Source organism: Homarus americanus, unplaced genomic scaffold, assembly GCF_018991925.1.
Source record: "Homarus americanus isolate GMGI-L3 unplaced genomic scaffold, GMGI_Hamer_2.0 scaffold39232, whole genome shotgun sequence".
Taxonomy (NCBI): Eukaryota; Metazoa; Arthropoda; class Malacostraca; order Decapoda; family Nephropidae; genus Homarus; species Homarus americanus.
Genome location: NW_024734444.1, coordinates 88,035 through 106,060, shown reverse-complemented (window position 1 = coordinate 106,060; position 18,026 = coordinate 88,035). Strand labels below are relative to the sequence as shown.

The following is an 18,026-nucleotide window of genomic DNA, read 5'->3' as shown; positions in this document are numbered from 1 at the left end:
ATAGATAGATAGATAGATAGATAGATAGATAGATAGATAGATAGATAGATAAATAGATAGATAGATAGATAACTTTCAACCACTACACTGAAAACCAAAGTCTGTCAACACTTCTGCCAATTACGTCAGCACAAATAGTGTAGACATAACACAACTGTCAGTACAAATTTGTAAACAGAACACAACTGTCAGCATAAGTATTTAAGCATAACTCAGTTCTGTCAGAAATAGTATGCAATAAAACAACTTCGTCAGGATCTGTTTGTAAAAATAAAACATTTTGTCTGCACAACTTTTTACAAAACCGCTTTTTAACGCAACACTTTTAAGGGCACTATTTAATATTACAAGAATTAGTCAACATAACACAAAACAAAATAGCCAATACGAGTTTCTCAATATTTCTCTTGTCAACACTATGTCTCAACACTGCATCAACACTATATCTTACTACCACCAATCAACACCATCTGTCAATACCACCTGTCAATAACATCTGTCAGCACTCTCTCAGTACGACCTGTCCACACTCTCTCACTACACCTGTCACCATTATCGCCGGCCAACACTATCACTTAACAGTACACTTTTTATATAAGAATATCGTCATCACAACACAGGAGCTCTCAAGACAACACCATCATCACAAAACTAATACACTGTCAACACAACACCTAGCTGCTCTCTGCTCAGATTCGTGACGCCATTAATGGCTTGAGGAGGAGGATCTCTCTCTCTCTCTCTCTCATTAATAATATACTTAATCAATTTGCATTTGTATATTTGTATGTTAATAACCTCTATTTTAGAACATCACTTTCCCCACTAACCCCGCCACTACCCCACCACTAACCTCGCCAGTAACCCCGCATTACCCACCACCTAATTGTGCCACCTAACTATCACTAATTCCGCCACTACCCCCACCACTTATCCCGCCACTAACCCCACCACAAACCCCACCACTAACCTCGCCAGTAACCCCGTCACTACCCCCACCACTAATTGTGCCACCACCCCCACCACTAATCCCGCCACTAACCCCACCACTAACTCCACCACTAACCCCACCACTCACCCTACCACTAACCCCACCACTAACCCTGCCACTAACCCCGCCACTTCTCCCAGGGAGGTTCGAGCCTGGTTAACTACACTATAGCCCCGGCGAGCGATCCGGGAGGGCGTTTCGGCGTGGACGGGTCGGGCGGGGTGCGACTTGCGGGCGGCCTGGACCGTGAGGCCGCCCATAACCACACGATACTGGTGTGGGCGGTGGACGACGGCGTACCGCCCAGAACTGCCACAGCCACTCTTACTGTGAGTGTCCGGGCAGAGTGATGGGGGCGAAGGGTGAGGGAGCTTAGGGTGAGGGAGGGACAGGTGAGTTGTGAGGGAGGGACAGGTGAGGTATGAGGGAAAGACAGGTGAGTTGTGAGGGAGGGACAGGTGAGGTATGGAGGAGGGACAGGTGAGTTGTGAGGGGAGGGACTGGGTGAGGTATGGGGGAAAGACAGGTGGAGGAAGGAGGGACAGGTGAGGTATGAGGGAAAGAAAGGTGAGGTATGAAGGAGGGACAGGTGAGGTATGAAGGAGAAACAGGTAAGGTAAAAAGGAGGGACAGGTGAGGTATGAGGGAAAGAAAGGTGAGGTATGAAGGAGGGACAGGTGAGGTATGAAGGAGAAACAGGTAAGGTAAAAAGGAGGGACAGGTGAGGTATGAGGGAAAGAAAGGTGAGGTATGAAGGAGGGACAGGTGAGGTATGAAGGAGAAACAGGTAAGGTAAAAAGGAGGGACAGGTGAGGTATGAGGGAAAGAAAGGGTGAGGTATGAAGGAGGGACAGGTGAGGTATGAAGGAGAAACAGGTAAGGTAAAAAGGAGGGACAGGTGAGGTATGAAGGAGAAACAGGTAAGGTAAAAAGGAGGAGACATAGGAAGCATCAACAACATGATAAACCACTCCACTTCTTCAACACTGACCCACAACTCCGACAGGTGAACGTGACAGATGTGAACGACAACCCGCCGTTCCTAGCCGAGCCGCGAGAGGTGCAGGTGGTGGAGAACGCTGACCCGCAGGTGGTGGCCGAGATCAGACTAGGTGACCTGGATGACTGGCGCCAAGGTCACGGGCCGCCCTTCACCATCGCCCTAGACCCCCGCGCTCCACCACACATACGAACAGCTATTAAGGTCAAATTCGACAAAAGTTAGTACAGATTCCTCTTGTTTAGCAAAAAAAATCCAGTATTACACCATATATATATCCGCATTTGAATACCTAAGTTCAAAGCACTATATCACTGCTGAGAATATGTTATCGTTAATTACAAAAGTTAGAAATATGACACTAATACCTTACATATTACTAAGTAAAGCCCCATCAAACAACTTCACACTAGCACAACATGATTATATAGTATACGTATTAAAGGAAATTATTACAGAACACATTTATACTCATAGAAAAGATAATATTCCATTTTAATTGGATTTTTTTTAACATAGCTGCCGATAGATATACCCCCCCCCCCCTCTTATGTCCTCATCATATCTATTTCAACAACCTGATGTGACCGTAAACCATTTTTCAGCGCTATCACATTACGAATTTCATTACATGCATCAAATTCTATAGTGTCGAGGGTCAATAAAGGATAATTGGCAGGGATTTAGTGTAATTAATGCGGATGTGACGTGATAGAGGGATATTAAGGTATAATGATCTATACGGTGGTTTGGGCTGTGATTACTGGACACCTGACACACCTGACTGACACCAATGGTCAACACGCTTCACGCCTTTCATCTTTATTTTGTATTACTTAATCTTGCTCTATTTATTTCATTGAATTACTGTAGTTATTATTTTACATTAATTACTTTTGCTCTATTTATTTTATCTAGTATTATAATGTACACACACACACACACACACACACACACACACACACAAACACACACACACACACACACACACACACACACACACCTTACACTACTCTTTCGTACACCTCATTCATGATGGACAGAGACGTCAGCAGCTGTACAAGACTAGGCGGGATTTCGGCCCAGCAGCAGGTGCTTGCTCGGCTAGTGACTGGCATTCCCTTTCGTTTACTTGGCACTGCTGTTCCTCCGAGACGTGGAGTGCCAGAGGAGGCTTGTGAAGGGCGTTGGTGTGCGGATGGAGGAGGCTAACACTGTCCATGGCAACAACGATCCCTGTGTCTTCCTCTTCCAACTTTTCCTTTACTTTCTTATTCCTCTTCTTCTTCTTCTTCTTCTTCTTCTTCTTCTTCTTCTTCTTGTGATCCATCTACTGGTTTTTTTTGTTTTATAATTTTACTTTCCTTGTTTCTTCTCTGTTGTTAAGTAGTATATTATTTTCTGTCTGTCTGTCTGTCTGTCTCTTAAGTGTTTCCTCCAAATACCTCAAGAACAGTGCAAAGGTCCAGGTGATAAACCACTGGTGTATATCTTGCCCAAACTGACCAAGTGTTGCCAGGATGATGGTTCGTGCAGTGATAATATAGGGGTTTCGGTGATAAAAGTAAACGATGGTTTAAGAAGTCCTCCAGCTCTAACTACAATAATTTACAGTAACAGCATCACTAGTTCGATAATAACCCGGGCGCGGATAAGAGTTAATTTTCCATCTTTTCCTTTTCTCATCATACTTCCTAAGTTCTTCTTCATTTAACCAGTATCACTATTATCATCATTATAGTTCACTGTACACCACCATCCGCTCTCCTAACACCACAGGAGGGGACGAAGGGCGCGGGCTAGGCGTAGTATCTACCAGAACAGCCTTGGACCGTGAGGAGCGGCGCGCCCTCTTGGTGCCACTTGTGGTAGGAGACGACGGGTCACCGCCCCTCTCCACCACCGTCACCCTCACCTTACACGTCGCTGACCTCAACGACAACCCCATGGCTCCCGCCGCCAAGACCATCACCGTCCATACTGTGCAGGTGAGTACCATGGTCTCCCATATGTCACTACTACTGATGATAATAATACGAGCTACAACTACTACAACTACTACTACTACTACTACTACTATTACTACTACTGCTGCTGCTGCTGCTGTTATTATTATTATTAATATTATTATTATTATTATTATTATTATTATTATTATTATTATTATTATTATTAATACACATGTTATTCTACTAAAACAGTTCTAGTATTTTTTACCTCTTATGATAATTAAGAGTGTATCTTAGTGTATGTGTGCGTGTATCTTGGAATATATGTGAGTGTATATCTCAGTAAATATATACAGTATGTCTGCCTAACTCAGGACAACACAATCTCAGTCTCTCTACAACATGATACTGATCCACATTTCTGTCATCATGTATCAGACCATCAACAGAACGACTCCTTACGGCAGCTGTGTGAAACTAAAGCAATATTGACTTAGTGATTGGTGAAGCCACAGAACCATAACGCCACGCACAAACACAAAGAATAGAAATATTATATATATATGAAACAGGAACTGACTCACGCAGGTTTAATCAAGTCCAACAGCGAGCAGGAGACGTAGAAATAATATAAAAAAATGGTAAGAGAATAAAAGGCGAGAGAAGGAAGAAGAGATAAATGAAGAATGATGAGACAGACGCTCACTCTTTACATATACTGAAAACACTATGGGATATGAGACGAGCTAATTGGCTGCCTGGATGTCTGACTAACTGACTGGCTGACTGAGTGAGTGAGTGTGAGGCTGACTGGCTGGCTGAGTGTCTGACTTGTTGACTGACCAGATGGTTAAGCTGGGTGGCTGGGCCCCCAGCAGCAGCTGACACAACTACTCAGACGGCCCGCCTCATTACTTAACCATTTACCACCCGGGCTGCTGGTCGGCCTCTAATATCTCTACTGTAAAGTGTCAAGGCCGAAGACCCACTTATGTTACGTAAAAGGTACAGTGTCAGAGCGGAGGACCACTTATGGTACTTAAATTGTCAAGCAAAGTAAAGTGCAAGGCATCAAGTACCATAAAGTGTGAAGGCGGAAAGACCTACTGAGGTATCGTAAAGTGCCAGTACTGTGTGGTGGGAAGACAGGCAGTAAGAGCCAGTCATATAATTTCACGCTGGTAAACCTTCCCCGCCACCAAGTGTCACAGAGCTGCGGCGAGGAACTTGTGGACGTTTACTGAACATTACCCATGAAGAATGTACGTGGGATGTATTATACGGATGTGAGAATAACAAGTGATGAACATAAGATAAATCAAACATGTGGCCAACGTATTTCTATGTCGTTCAGGAGCCATAACTCAATACCAATATCTAGATCCTCCGGGACATTACTCAACGGAGGAGACATAAAAATAATAACAAGTTAATATCTAAGCACCGTAAGTAAACAATAAGTTTTACATAACCAGAAAAATATATATAACTCGTACGCCTTAATTCTATCTTAATCAGAGAACTTTATCAGAGTCGAGTGTGAGCAGAGAGATCACACAAAAAAGACATTATTATTTGAGTCTGTTTTTCATTTCAGAGAGAGAAACTTGTTGGCTTTGGCTTAGTGATGAAGCGATGATCTACGAGGTATATCAAATGGACGCTGGCCAAGTCATGAGTTGTTGGCAGGTCTATTTTGTGATGGCAGTAATGGTGACGCGGTGTAGTGGTAGTGTGGTGTAGTGGTGGTGACGTGAGTGGTGGTGACGTGGTGTAGTGGTGATGACGTAGTTAGTGGTGGAGGTGAAGTGGTGTAGTGATGATGGAGGTCACGTAGTGTAGTGGTGCTTATGACGTGGTGTGGTGTGGTGTGGTATAGTGGTGGTGATGTGGTGTAGTATAGTGGTGTGGTGTAGTGGTGGTGGTGTGGTGTAGTGGTGGTGACATGGTGTAGTGGTGGTGACGTGGTGTGGCAGGCGATGGTGCAGGAAGACGTGGTGTAGTGGTGGTGGTGTACATGGTGAAGGACGGGCGGTGGTGGCGATGTAGTGTGGTGGTGGTGACATGGTGCAGTGGTGGCGACGGTGGCGACGGTGTGGTGACGTGGTAGTGGTGGCGACGGTGGTGGCGACGTAGTGGTGGTGACGGGTGGTGGTGGTGGTGACATGGTGTAGTGGTGGCGACGTGGTGGTGGTGGCGAGGTAGTGGTGACGTGGTAGTGGTGGTGGTGGTGGTGATGGTGTGGTGACGTAGTGGTGGTGACGTGGTTAGTGATTGTGACGTGGTGGTGGTGGCGGTGTGGTGGTGACATGGTGTAGGTGGCGACGGTGGGTGGTGACGTGGTGTAGTGGTGGTGACGTGGTTAGTGGTGATTGTGACGTGGTGTAGTGGTGGTGGTGGTGGTGACATGGCGTAGTGGTGGTGGTGGTGGTGGTGGTGACGTGGCATGGTATTAGGCGTGATGATGGTGGTGACGTGGTACAGTATGGTGTGGGGATGGTTTTGATGACGTGCTATGGTGAAGTGTTGTAGTGTAGCTATGATGATGTAGTATGGTGGTGAACGGAAGAAGTCACCGGAAAAAAGTCACAGAGAAGAGTCAGAATATAAAAATGTCACAATTTTTGTTTTGAAAAAAGTCACACTTTATATAAATACAATTACGAGGCAAAGTAATAAAACCAAAAATATTTTCAGCAGTTAGGTTAGGTTAGGTTTTCTTTGATCTTTAGAAACTAAACTATACAAAAGTGACGATTTTCGACCTCAAAATATGAAAATCTTTCTAAAATATTATTTGTTTCCTGTCACTTTTTTTTCCTGTACTCGGTGGTGGCGATGAGAGGACGTGATGGTGGTGGTGGTGGTGGTGGTGGTGGTGTTACGGTGGGGGTGGTGTTATGGTGGTGGTGGTGGTGGGTGGTGGTGGTGGTGGTGTTATTGTGGTGTTATGGTGGTGGTGGTGGTAGGTGGTGGTAGAGGCATGGTGGGGTGGTGTTAAGGTAGGTGGTGGTGGTACATGGGTTATGGTGGTGGTGGTGGTGTTACGGTGGGCAAGGTGGTGGTAGTAGTGTGCAGGTGGTGGTGGTAGTGTTGTGGGTGCTGGTGGTGGTGGTGGTGGTAGTTATGGTGGGCTATGGTGTGGTGGTGGTGGTGGTGGTGTTACGGTGGTGTTGCAGTGGTGGTGGTGGTACATGTGGGTGTTATGGTGGTAGGTGGTGGTGGTGGCTATGGTAGTAGGTTGTGGTGGTGGGTGGGAAATGTTATGGAAGTGGTGGTGGTGGTGGGTGGGTGGTGCTGTGATGGCAGAAAGGTTGTGGTGGTAATGGTGGTGGTGGTGGTTGGTGGTGGTGTTATGGTGGTAGTTGTGGTGGCAGGCGGTGGTGGCGGTAGTGGTAGTTGTGGTGGTGGTGTTGTGGTGGTGGTGCGTAATGGTGGTGGGTAGTAGTGTGGTGGTGTTATTGTGGTGTTGGTGGTGTAGTGGTGGTGTAGTGTGGTGGTGGTGGTGGTAGTAGTGTGGTGGTGGCAGTGGTGGTAGTGTTATGTAGATAGTCCTGGTGGTGGTGGTAGTAGTGGTGGTGGTAGTGGTGGTGATAGCCCTGGTGGGTGGTGGTGGTGGTGGTAGTGGTGGTGGTGGTAAAGACAAGCAATAGTAAGAAGCCAGAAGTCTTTTAATCTCAGACGATGAGTGAGAAGAGATGAGAAGAGGAAGAGAAATTGGAAAAGAAGATGAAAGGGAGAGAGATGATAGCGAGAAGAAAGGAGGAGAGGGATAACATGAAGAAAGGTGGGGAGAGGGGAGGATGAAAGCAAGAACGAAAGAAAATGAAAGACAAAGAGGAAGATAAGTTGAAAGAAACAAAGGGAAAGGATGAGAGGGCATAAAGGAGAGAGTGGAAAGAACAAGGGAGGGGATAGAAAGCTGAGATAAAACGTGGGGGGAAGGGAGAATAAAAACTGACCGGGAAAGGAGCAAAATACAATCTGTAGAAGAGGAGAGGAGATGGCAGAGAAAGAAGAGAGAAAGAAAGAAAGGAGAGAAGAGAGAACAGGAAAAACGTAAAGAGACAACAGAGCGTAAGAATTGAGAGAAAAGAGAAACGAGGGAAATAAGGCATAACACGGTAAGAAGAGTAAGGGTAGACAAGGGTGGACATAGACCAAGACATCAGCTCATTCGATTCTGCATAACCTTAGGTGAACCCAAAGTCCCTCGAATACACCTCCTCCCTGCTCCTGGTATCCTCCATGCACCTCCTCCTCCTCCCACTCCCCCCACTCCTCCTCCCACTCCCTGCACCTCCTCCTCCCACACCCCCCACTCCTCCTCCCACTCCCCCCACTCCTCCTCCTGCCTCTCTTGGTGTCGTGTTGCCAAAAGGTCCACATCCAACAGCTGCCTGGTACACTCGAGCAATTATTCCATTGGGGGGGTGACCTTGGCAGACGTAATTAGCTCTCCCCGATTTTTCTCTTTGGTGACCTTCATTCTTAACCAGTGTTTTTCTGAGTGTGTGTGTGTGTGTGTGTGTGTGTGTGTGTGTGTGTGTGTGTGTGTGTGTGTGTATTCACCTTCGGGCCCCCACAAAGGAAATAACAAGTTCAATTTCCCTTATTTCGTGAACTCTTCGGGTCTCTCAATTGATAACTTGATTGATTCGTTTCACCAAGAGAAATATCTCAGCTTAATGTGTCTCACCTCAAAGGGTTTCACACACACTATGTCTCCCCACAGATGCTTAATAAGATCCGCCTCGCGACACGTGTCTCACTCCACAGATCTCAATTAGTGTCTCGGCTTAACTCTCACTCTGAGTATGTCTCACTCAGCATTTATTATCCCTTATTATCTCAGTCAACATGTCTCTGTCTAAAAGAGTGTCTTACGCACCATGTCTCACCCAGCCTGTCTGACCCATCATGGTTCACTCCAAACAACTGCCTCATTTCAAAATACCTCACCTCGCGTGTCCCAACCCAGATGTCGCACCAATACGTCTCACCAATGTGTGTCCTACCGTAAAACGTCTCATCTCGGCAGACTTCAGTGAGTTGATGCCAAGCAGCCCGGTGAAAGCAGCGAAGAGACGGAGACATTTTCAAAGAGAAAGAACAAGTTGAAAATTCAGTCGTGCAAATGTTCTCTCTTTACCGTCGTTGCACAAATTACCCACATTTGAAGGCATTTGTATACACTTTTATTACCCGGCGGACTGTACCAGGGAGGACGGCGACACATACACACACAAGAGAGAGAGAGAGCGAGAGAGAGAGAGAGAGAGAGAGAGAGAGAGAGAGAAAGAGAGAGAGACCAACAAACAAAGACAGACAGAATGAGACAAACACACAGACTGACCAACCAACATACATAGAGACAAACACAAACAAACAAACAAACAAACAAACAAACTAACACAACTACAAAGGCAAAGGAGAAGCATCAGAATCAAGAAGGAAAAAAAAAAGGTGGAGGGAGGATTTAACGAGGAAGTGACTTTTATAGAGAGACAGATAACATGACACTCCTGAGAGGCTACACAGAAACCTTTATTAAAGATGTGAAGAACGACACCGCATAAAATAGCAACTTGCCTATTCTTACCTTGAATGAAACTGGAGATTAGTCTTTGAAATTAAGGAAACGCAGGTTATTGTTTGTTTATGTAATATGTAACGTGTGTAAAATTGTGTAATTGTCATATATTGTGTATTTTAAGAATGTATCGTGTATTAGTCTGTATATTTAGACATTCGGGTGTAATATTGGATCATTAGATGTTATTGTGTATGAAGGTGTTGGTGTGTCGTGTTTTTGTATTTCAAGATGTCTGTATAATTGTGTATTTCAAGGCGTCATTGTGTATGAATTTGCTTCATTTCAAGAGCCTTTTATTAATTATTTCAAGGATTATAATTATTATACTGTATAGTTAAACATTTAAACACTTACACGTGTACACAAGCACCCAAAGACACACACACACACACACACACACACACACCCTCCTACCTTCCCTCACTCCCTCACCTTCCCATCATTTCCTCCTCCACACACAGACTCACTCTCCCTCTCTGACACAACAGCCACAGAGCGCAGATGTACCGCTGGGGAGAGTCTACGTCAGAGACCCGGACGACTGGGATGCAGCGGCCAAGACGTACTCGTGGGGTGTAAGGCGCCACCCGAGCTTCACCCTCAACACCACCACAGGCGACTTGGCCATGAAACCCACCACCAAAGACGGCAGGTGAGGCGGGCTGACTGAACCTTTTAATCCACGGCTTATTTGATTGACTAGTAGCTTGTTTGATTGACTGATGGCTTGTTTGAATGAGTGACGGCTTAGTTGACTGACAGGCGACTTAGTTAAATCATCTTCCTCAAAGGACTAAACCATCGCCCTTTGTTAAACCATCTTCCTTAAAAGGATTTAAACATTTTCCTCAAAGTCTTAAGGTATTAAACCACCTTCCCCAAAGGAGTTAAACCATCATTCCCAAGGGGTTAAATCATCTTCTTCGATAACTTAACCGTTTCAGTACACAATTTGCATTCACATTCCGTACGTCACCACGGCCCAAAAAAGCCCAAAAGCTAAATTTATAAACCATGTATAAATAATTATCTAGCTCAGTATCGGTAATAAAACGGCAGACACCAGTATTTTTCAGAAGGAAGCCTAAAATAGCTATTTAAGCTGCTTTAAAAAAATACACGTAGCTACAGTCCACGAACCTGACGAAAGCTTACTTATGCTGAACTGAATTAAATACATGACGATTATCTTCATCTAAAAAAAAATAGTTTGCATCACCTAAAAAATATATTTGAATTGTACTAAAATATATATAAACGGTATGAATCTTACCTCCATGTGAAAGAGAAACACTACACTACCTCCGTAAACAACATTTTAATTAATTATACTATTAATTAAGCCTACACATTGTGACCTAACCATAAAGAGTGCCAGAAGCCTTGATTTACCTCAGTACCTGTCGTTATCACCGCAGTCCTTTTCCGTTAAATACTGTATTAATAAATTTTCACTCCCTGAACCTATTTATAACTCTTGATGTGAATACCTTAAAACAGCTCCCCATACTAACGATAAGTTATATCAGGTGAAACTGACTCAATGTGTACTTACCTTGTACTGAAGTCTGAACCTGTGAACAAAAAATAAACAAGGATTTAATGAACTCGTTAAATCAACCTCAGCATATATATTTTTTAACCTGGTGCCACAATAAAAATATACCATTTAGGAATAAAATATATTAATGCTACAAGAGAGTAGTGAAGGTGGAGTAGCTTTTAGCCCAACGTGGCACTCAGGGCTGATTAATTAGTGTTTATTATTGTTTACCTGTGTAGTTTCTGATGTATATACCGGTTTATAATCTTTTACATCTAATGCATTCACCTCAAAAAGGTCATTTCATACATGGGTTGTTCCACACACATCGGTTGTTTTCATACAGAGATCATTTTTTACAGCAGCTGCTCACAAATATCATTTCATGCACAAGTCCTATCTGTACACAGGTCGTTTTGCACATGGGTAGTTTTTGTACACAGGGTCATAATATACAGTACACGTCGCATTTTTACACGTGTTGTTTTCATACATAGGATTTGTTCACAGGTTGTTGAACACATGGGAGTCTCGGGTGTTTCCTAACACACTTTGGGTCTCTCCAAATATGATGTTATTATCAATTTTTTGTGGACTATTGTATGATGCTAATCTAGGCGTGATAAGATTAGGTTAGATTAGATTTATTCAAATTTGCCTAAGTCAGCTGAAGTCAGCTTATGGTAACTTAATTTAGTGTACAGCCTGTAATTAAGTAAGGTTTGCTTAGATTAACTTAGGAGAGACTAGGATAATTTACGTTAACTTAGTTTAACCTAGCTTAGGTTTAGGTTAGGTTACATTCAGTTACTTAGAATGTGTGCAACGAACCTACTTATGGTCTTGGTAAATTAAAAGTGTAAAAAACAACCAATGCACGAAATCGATCTTTGTCTGCCCTATGTCATTTTAAAATAAATTCGAGAAAAAAATCGGTCCGAAAAGTCTTAGAAATGTTTATTGTAACATTTCTTTTTACATTTTTTTTTTACACAGGATTTTGGGCATGAATTCGCTTCCCACAATTAAGACGAGAAAAATAAATATTTGTTACGCTTCACATCACTACAGAAGAACATTTTTTTTTTCATTGCAGTACTGAAAACTATCATTCAGTTTTACAGGGAAGAGGGAAAAAACAATCTCTCAGGTGGGAAGACGCCCATAAAACAGCTTTTAACGACGGAGATGTCATCAAATTTTTTCGTTATATAATGGGAAAGAATAGCTTAGGCACTACACCCTTCCCCACCACACCACCCCTATACCCCCCACCCCTCACTCCACCACACCACCCCCACTTCCCCACCTCCACCAACACTACGAACGTTTTATGGGGCTCGCAACCACATTCCTGACATTACCATACACAAGATGCTGGAATGGTCTCTTCTCTCTCTTGTATCTTCTCTTTACTTGTCCTTCTTTCTCATTTTTCCTCTATTTATCTTTCTTTTATCTCTTTTCCTTTTCTCCTTTTCAATTATTTTTATCTCTCCCTTTCTCTCTGTCTCACTCATTCTCTCTATCTCACTCTCTATCTTACTATATTGCCCGAGATGTTGCAGCTAAGGGGTGAGTCAGGGTAAAAAGAGTTTCTCAATTATTGGTTTTATTTCATTTTCTTTGACATCACTTTTTACACGTGGCCTGCTCACTCACTCACTCGCTACTCATCAACGCAATTACTTACTTACTCACTCGTCAATGTACTCACTCACTTACTCCCACACCAATGCACTCACTCACTCACTCCCTCGCCAATGCACTCACTCACTCGCTCACCAATGCACTCACTCACTCACCAATGCACTCACTCACTCACTCACTAATGCACTCACTCACTCACTGAAGAAACTTTCCCAGACTCACTGCACCGGACCTTCTCAGACTAAAAACTGAAGTGAAGTCAACTAACCATAAGTATATCTAGTTGAGTCAGCAGCTCAATAGGCGTGACTTTAGCGCTGACGTGGCCTACCGCTCCCACGCTCACTAAGAAACACAGAAAGATTCTCTTCATGTTGTAGCCGTTGTGTTGTGTTGTCCTCTCTCTCTCTCTCTCTCTCTCTCTCTCTCTCTCTCTCTCTCTCTCTTCATCACCTTTGTCTCTTACCTCTTATCTCCTACCTATCAATCACCTCTCTGTTCATCCCATTAATTAGTCACCTATTACAGCGTCCCTAATCACTTGACCTCCTCATCTCCCCTACAGGTATGACCTCGGATTCAGGGTGAGTGACGCGAGCCAGGGTCAGTCAGGGGTCAAGGCCAACGTGACAGTCGAGGTCAAGTCTCTCAGTCGAAGTGACGTCATAGGGGCCACCCCCCTCACGCTGGCGGCTGATCCCTACCATGTGGTGAAGGATGGAGGAGAGGTAGGTAGGAGAAAGAAAGAAAGAAAGAAAGAAAGAAAGAAAGAAAGAAAGAAAGAAAGAAAGGAGAGAAGGAGGAAGAGAGAGGATGAAAGAATGAAAGGTGTAAAAAGACGAGAAAAGGAGAATAAAAAATATACAGTATAAAGAAAGTGATAAAGAGAAACAACAGAGAGACAGAGATAACAGCACATTAAAAAAATAAAAATAATTTAACCCTCAACGAAGTAAAGAACAACGAGAGCCCTTAACAAGTCATATAAATAAATAAATAAATAAATAACAAATAATACAAAATTCACATTATCCCTCAATGCAAAATGTCAACAAAATCATTTCCTATTTTCTACCGCCCCTAACGTATGGTATGACACTATGTGGATGTCACTGTCTCTTTAAAAATGTCTATTGTAATCTAAACCTAAACCTAGTGTAGTGTTTCTGTGTATATTCCCACACCTAAACCTGTACTGTTATTAATATGTCTAGATAAATTCTCTAAACCCGAGTGTGTGTATGTGACATTTTGCTGTACCTGTATTTCATGTTTCTGTACTGGAGTTTCTGGATAAGCTTTATGATTCTGACTATGTGTGAACTTTATGCATGAATCTTTATTTGTACTGATATTTACGGAGACACTTTTTTAGAATGTGACAGTGACCACCTGGATATTGACCACCTGGATATTGACCACCTGGATATTGTACCTGTAGTTTATACCGTAACCTGAGTCCGGATTTTTTTTTTTAGATCATATATGTATCTTGTTTAGGTTGAGTCAAGGTGTAGTTTTGATGTCATTTTCAAAGCTGTTTCTTTTGTGTTATATAGCCAAATAGATGCGTTTTAAACATCTCTTAATTACGAGGAAAAGTTAAAGTTCGATCCCTTGAGAACCAGAGACCCGGTGTTGAACTGATGACTCGGAGTATACTGGCTGAATCTGAATCTGTGATCTTGGCCACTCTCCAGGAGGGCACGTCTATACTGAGTCAGCTGGTGGTGGCGGCACGGGCGTGGGTACAAAGAAGCAGCAACAGCCCGGGTGTAGGCGTGCAGGTGGTGTCAGTGCACCAACTGGGACGCCAAGCCACCACGTCCACCACCAGTACCACTCTTACCACCAGCACCACGCCCATCAACCCTGCCACCACCACCGCCCCCACACCAACGGCAACGCGAGTTTGGTTAACCTCCTCGGGAGTGGTCAACCTACACCACATTCTCCTGCACCGGAGAGAGGAGGTGAGGCAGCAAGCTCTATGGGCACTAATGTTGACTGAAGTACCTTTTAACGAAATCGTAGATACGTAGTCAAGCTGGGCTGTACAGTGTCAGTATATATAAATTTACATAAGCACATTGGCTTCATATAAATTCTACAAAATAATACAAGTATTCCATACAGTATATGGTTGTTTGTAGTTCTACAACATTTACCGTTGCTCTGACGTACAACGCATCGGTTCTAACGTTTTATCTTTGAGTTCTAACACTGTACTTCCTACCCTAACACTCCCCATCCCACCTGTTACAGCTGGGCCAGGCCGTGGGCGTGAGAATAACGGAGGTCGGTATCGGAGCGTGCGAAGAAGCTGCGCACGGGAAGTGTGAGGGCGGGTGTTGGGCGCGGGCGTCTTTGGGTGGGCAGTTCACTGTGGTGGACGCCAACACCTCAGCGGTGGTGGGGCCGTGGATAGGTGTCAACACAGGCTGTGGCTGCAGTGCGACGACGCCAGAGGACGTCGCCAACATCTGTAGCCCCGACACCTGCCTCAACGGAGGCCGCTGTGTCCCTACTGCCACGGGGATAAGGTAAGTCCTGATACATCTCTTCGTTCAAGAGACACTGTTTATAGGTTTTGTTTTACAATGCTCACCACTAGTTCAAAAGTACACGAGTTTCTCAGCACAAAAAACGTTGCTCATGGGTCTTGGTGACAAACATGATCTGCTGACTGTTAATACAAGCTGCTGCTCAAGTGTTAATGTACCATATTGAAAGAACTATTAATTAAGCTAAAAAGAACGAGAATTCTAAAATGGATAAAAATGACTCACCGAAAACTAAAAAAAAAATAATAATAATAATCTCTTAACCCCAGATGATCATCACGATTGATTTTTCAATCCTAAGTTCTTCAACACCAGTAAATCATCTGAGATTCTCCTAATCCCCCCTCCCCCCACATTACTAAAATATTCTCACATCAGTCATTCGGGAGTGGCTAAACTCATTCAAACTCCCCCCATAGTTCATGCTCTTCCGCCCAAAAAAGGAGTGAAAACGTGAAGTTGGTAATATTGACGATGGCCATTTAAACTTGTGGAAGTACCCATTTCGGCTAGGCTAATCGAGGAGGTGGAAGATCTTCGGAGTGTTGGACCAGGAGACCACCCGCAAGAGGGTCTCCAGGAGTGAGGCCAGGAGATCACAAGCATAGCTCAAGAAAAAAAAGTCCAAAAAATAATCGTAGGCTGTAAAAAGGACACACACGCACGCACACACACACACACACACACACACACACACACACACACACACACACACACACACACACACACACACACACACACATATATGGAGAAGTAAAACGCTTCATATAATGCCACACTCAGTACTTATTTCCTTGTAACTTATTTTGTGGGGCCTTGAGTCAGTACCATCCATCCCGTCGAGGAGTATATGTCAGTGTTGCTCATAACTACATTATTGACTCTCGTGTTCAGTTTAAATATGGGGATAACTGCATCACCTCCTACATCAAGTGAACAGAGATGAAAAAAAAAATCATATATCGTCTCCAATGACAAAATTATTATCCTCTCCCGCATCAAATTAAAACTGAATAGAGATACCCATGAAAAATAGACAATTTCTTCTCCAACACCAAATTAGATTAAATAATATTAACTTACTACAACAACAACATCGATAAAAAAAATTCAACCAAATCTAATAAGACAAAAATAAAATCCACCTTATACCAAATCATAAATGAAAAAAAAATTGCAAGAACAAATTTATCTACATAGTTCATTCGGTACACCTCCTTGACTGCACCATCACCCTGCATGTGAAGAGGCAATAAACAGGCCGTCATAAGGAGAGGCAGAGTTCGCCGGAGAATCGTGCTTCACCACACTCAATCCTGGCCACCAACGTCACCCTGCAGCTCACGCAACCTTAGCCGTCTCGAATGGGTAATTATTTGGCCACTCTACATTTCACGATCTCACTGGTGACAATTGTGGAGAGACAGACAGACAGACAGACAGACAGACAGACAGATAGACAGACAAACAGACAGAGACACAGACAGAAACAGACAGACAGATTAACAACAAATATTGAAAGAGTGGAAAAAATATGAACATAGGCGAATACAACTGAGAGAAAAAGAAAGAAAACATAAGGGATAATAAAAGGTGTCGGATAATATAACTGGAAGAGAATAAAAGATGGATAGAAACGGATGCAGGATATGGGAGACCGAGCAAGAGAAAAATAATGAAGCAGAATATAAAAAAGTGAGGGAAAGGCGACAGAGAAAAACAGATAATGTTGAAAAATATAATGAGACAAATCAATGCCCTGTGTTCCAGTGGGTGAGGCGGCAGCATGCAACAGGACACTTAACCTGAGGATCGTCTACAGGCACTTGACACACCTAAATTGACACCAGCATTAAGTTTCTTCTGGTTAGTAGGCGGTGAGGGGGTTAGGGTGGGGTTATTAGCGTCAATCACTCCCGGTAATAATATAAAAAGCAGAAATAGTTTAAATTAACTTGCCAAAATCACGTCAAACGAGGGTGCTCCTTTTTCATAACGAGTTTTCAGAGAATACGGTCTGCGAAATTTTTACATTATGTTCAGAATCTCAGAGTTTCAAACCATTAAGGGATTTATCAATTCGTTTCATTTTAATATCTAGCGTGGCTGTTAAAGGAAACTGGTTGTCATACGGGGCGTCACGGGTCAAGCCATGGACTCTTCTTGCTTCATGTATGTTATTTACAATACGCGTCCCCTATGGATATTACACTGCTGGATATAACACGCATGCAGAGGTAATGGGACGTCTTTTTATGTGGTCGTATTATTTACCTGACGTTTTAACATTTTCTTTTTCTTTTATAGGTGTATATGTCCCCACGGCACTGAGGGATCCCGGTGCAAGATCCTCAGTAGACAATTCGAGGGCGGCGGGGTAGAAGGAGGCTCTGGAGGAGGAGCGGAGGACAAGAGCAGGGGTGGAGGGTGGGCGTGGGTGCCCTCTGTGCCCTCCTGCGCTGAAATTCACCTGAGCCTCGAGTTTCTCACCCAATCTGAGGACGCTATTCTCCTCTACTCTGGTCCAGATCACCTGCCTCCCACCCCAGAGACCCCTAGTGATGTGGTGGCCCTGGAGCTGAGAGGGGGCCGCCCCTCCCTCCTGCTGGACCTAGGGGCTGGGCCCGCTACCCTCACCCTCAACGCCTCTTACTCCCTCGCTGACCACACCTGGCATAGGCTCGACCTCATCTGGAAGGACGAAGTGAGTATCTCTCACTAAGAGTTGCGCCT

The 18,026-nt window shown here is 43.8% G+C and overlaps 1 protein-coding gene across 2 annotated transcripts in view; it reads left to right on the top strand.

Annotated features, from left to right (window-relative positions):
* LOC121870257 (putative neural-cadherin 2) overlaps nucleotides 1–18,026 on the top strand; it is a 146,351-nt gene that overhangs the window by 102,759 nt on the left and 25,566 nt on the right. For both annotated transcript variants that reach the window (XM_042372045.1, XM_042372044.1), the window contains exons 11-18: nucleotides 1,132–1,320; nucleotides 1,998–2,211; nucleotides 3,771–3,979; nucleotides 10,025–10,188; nucleotides 13,295–13,457; nucleotides 14,430–14,702; nucleotides 14,995–15,272; nucleotides 17,601–17,997. In XM_042372045.1, coding sequence (XP_042227979.1) covers nucleotides 1,132–1,320; nucleotides 1,998–2,211; nucleotides 3,771–3,979; nucleotides 10,025–10,188; nucleotides 13,295–13,457; nucleotides 14,430–14,702; nucleotides 14,995–15,272; nucleotides 17,601–17,997 — 1,887 coding nt within the window. The remainder of the gene's footprint in view (nucleotides 1–1,131; nucleotides 1,321–1,997; nucleotides 2,212–3,770; nucleotides 3,980–10,024; nucleotides 10,189–13,294; nucleotides 13,458–14,429; nucleotides 14,703–14,994; nucleotides 15,273–17,600; nucleotides 17,998–18,026) is intronic.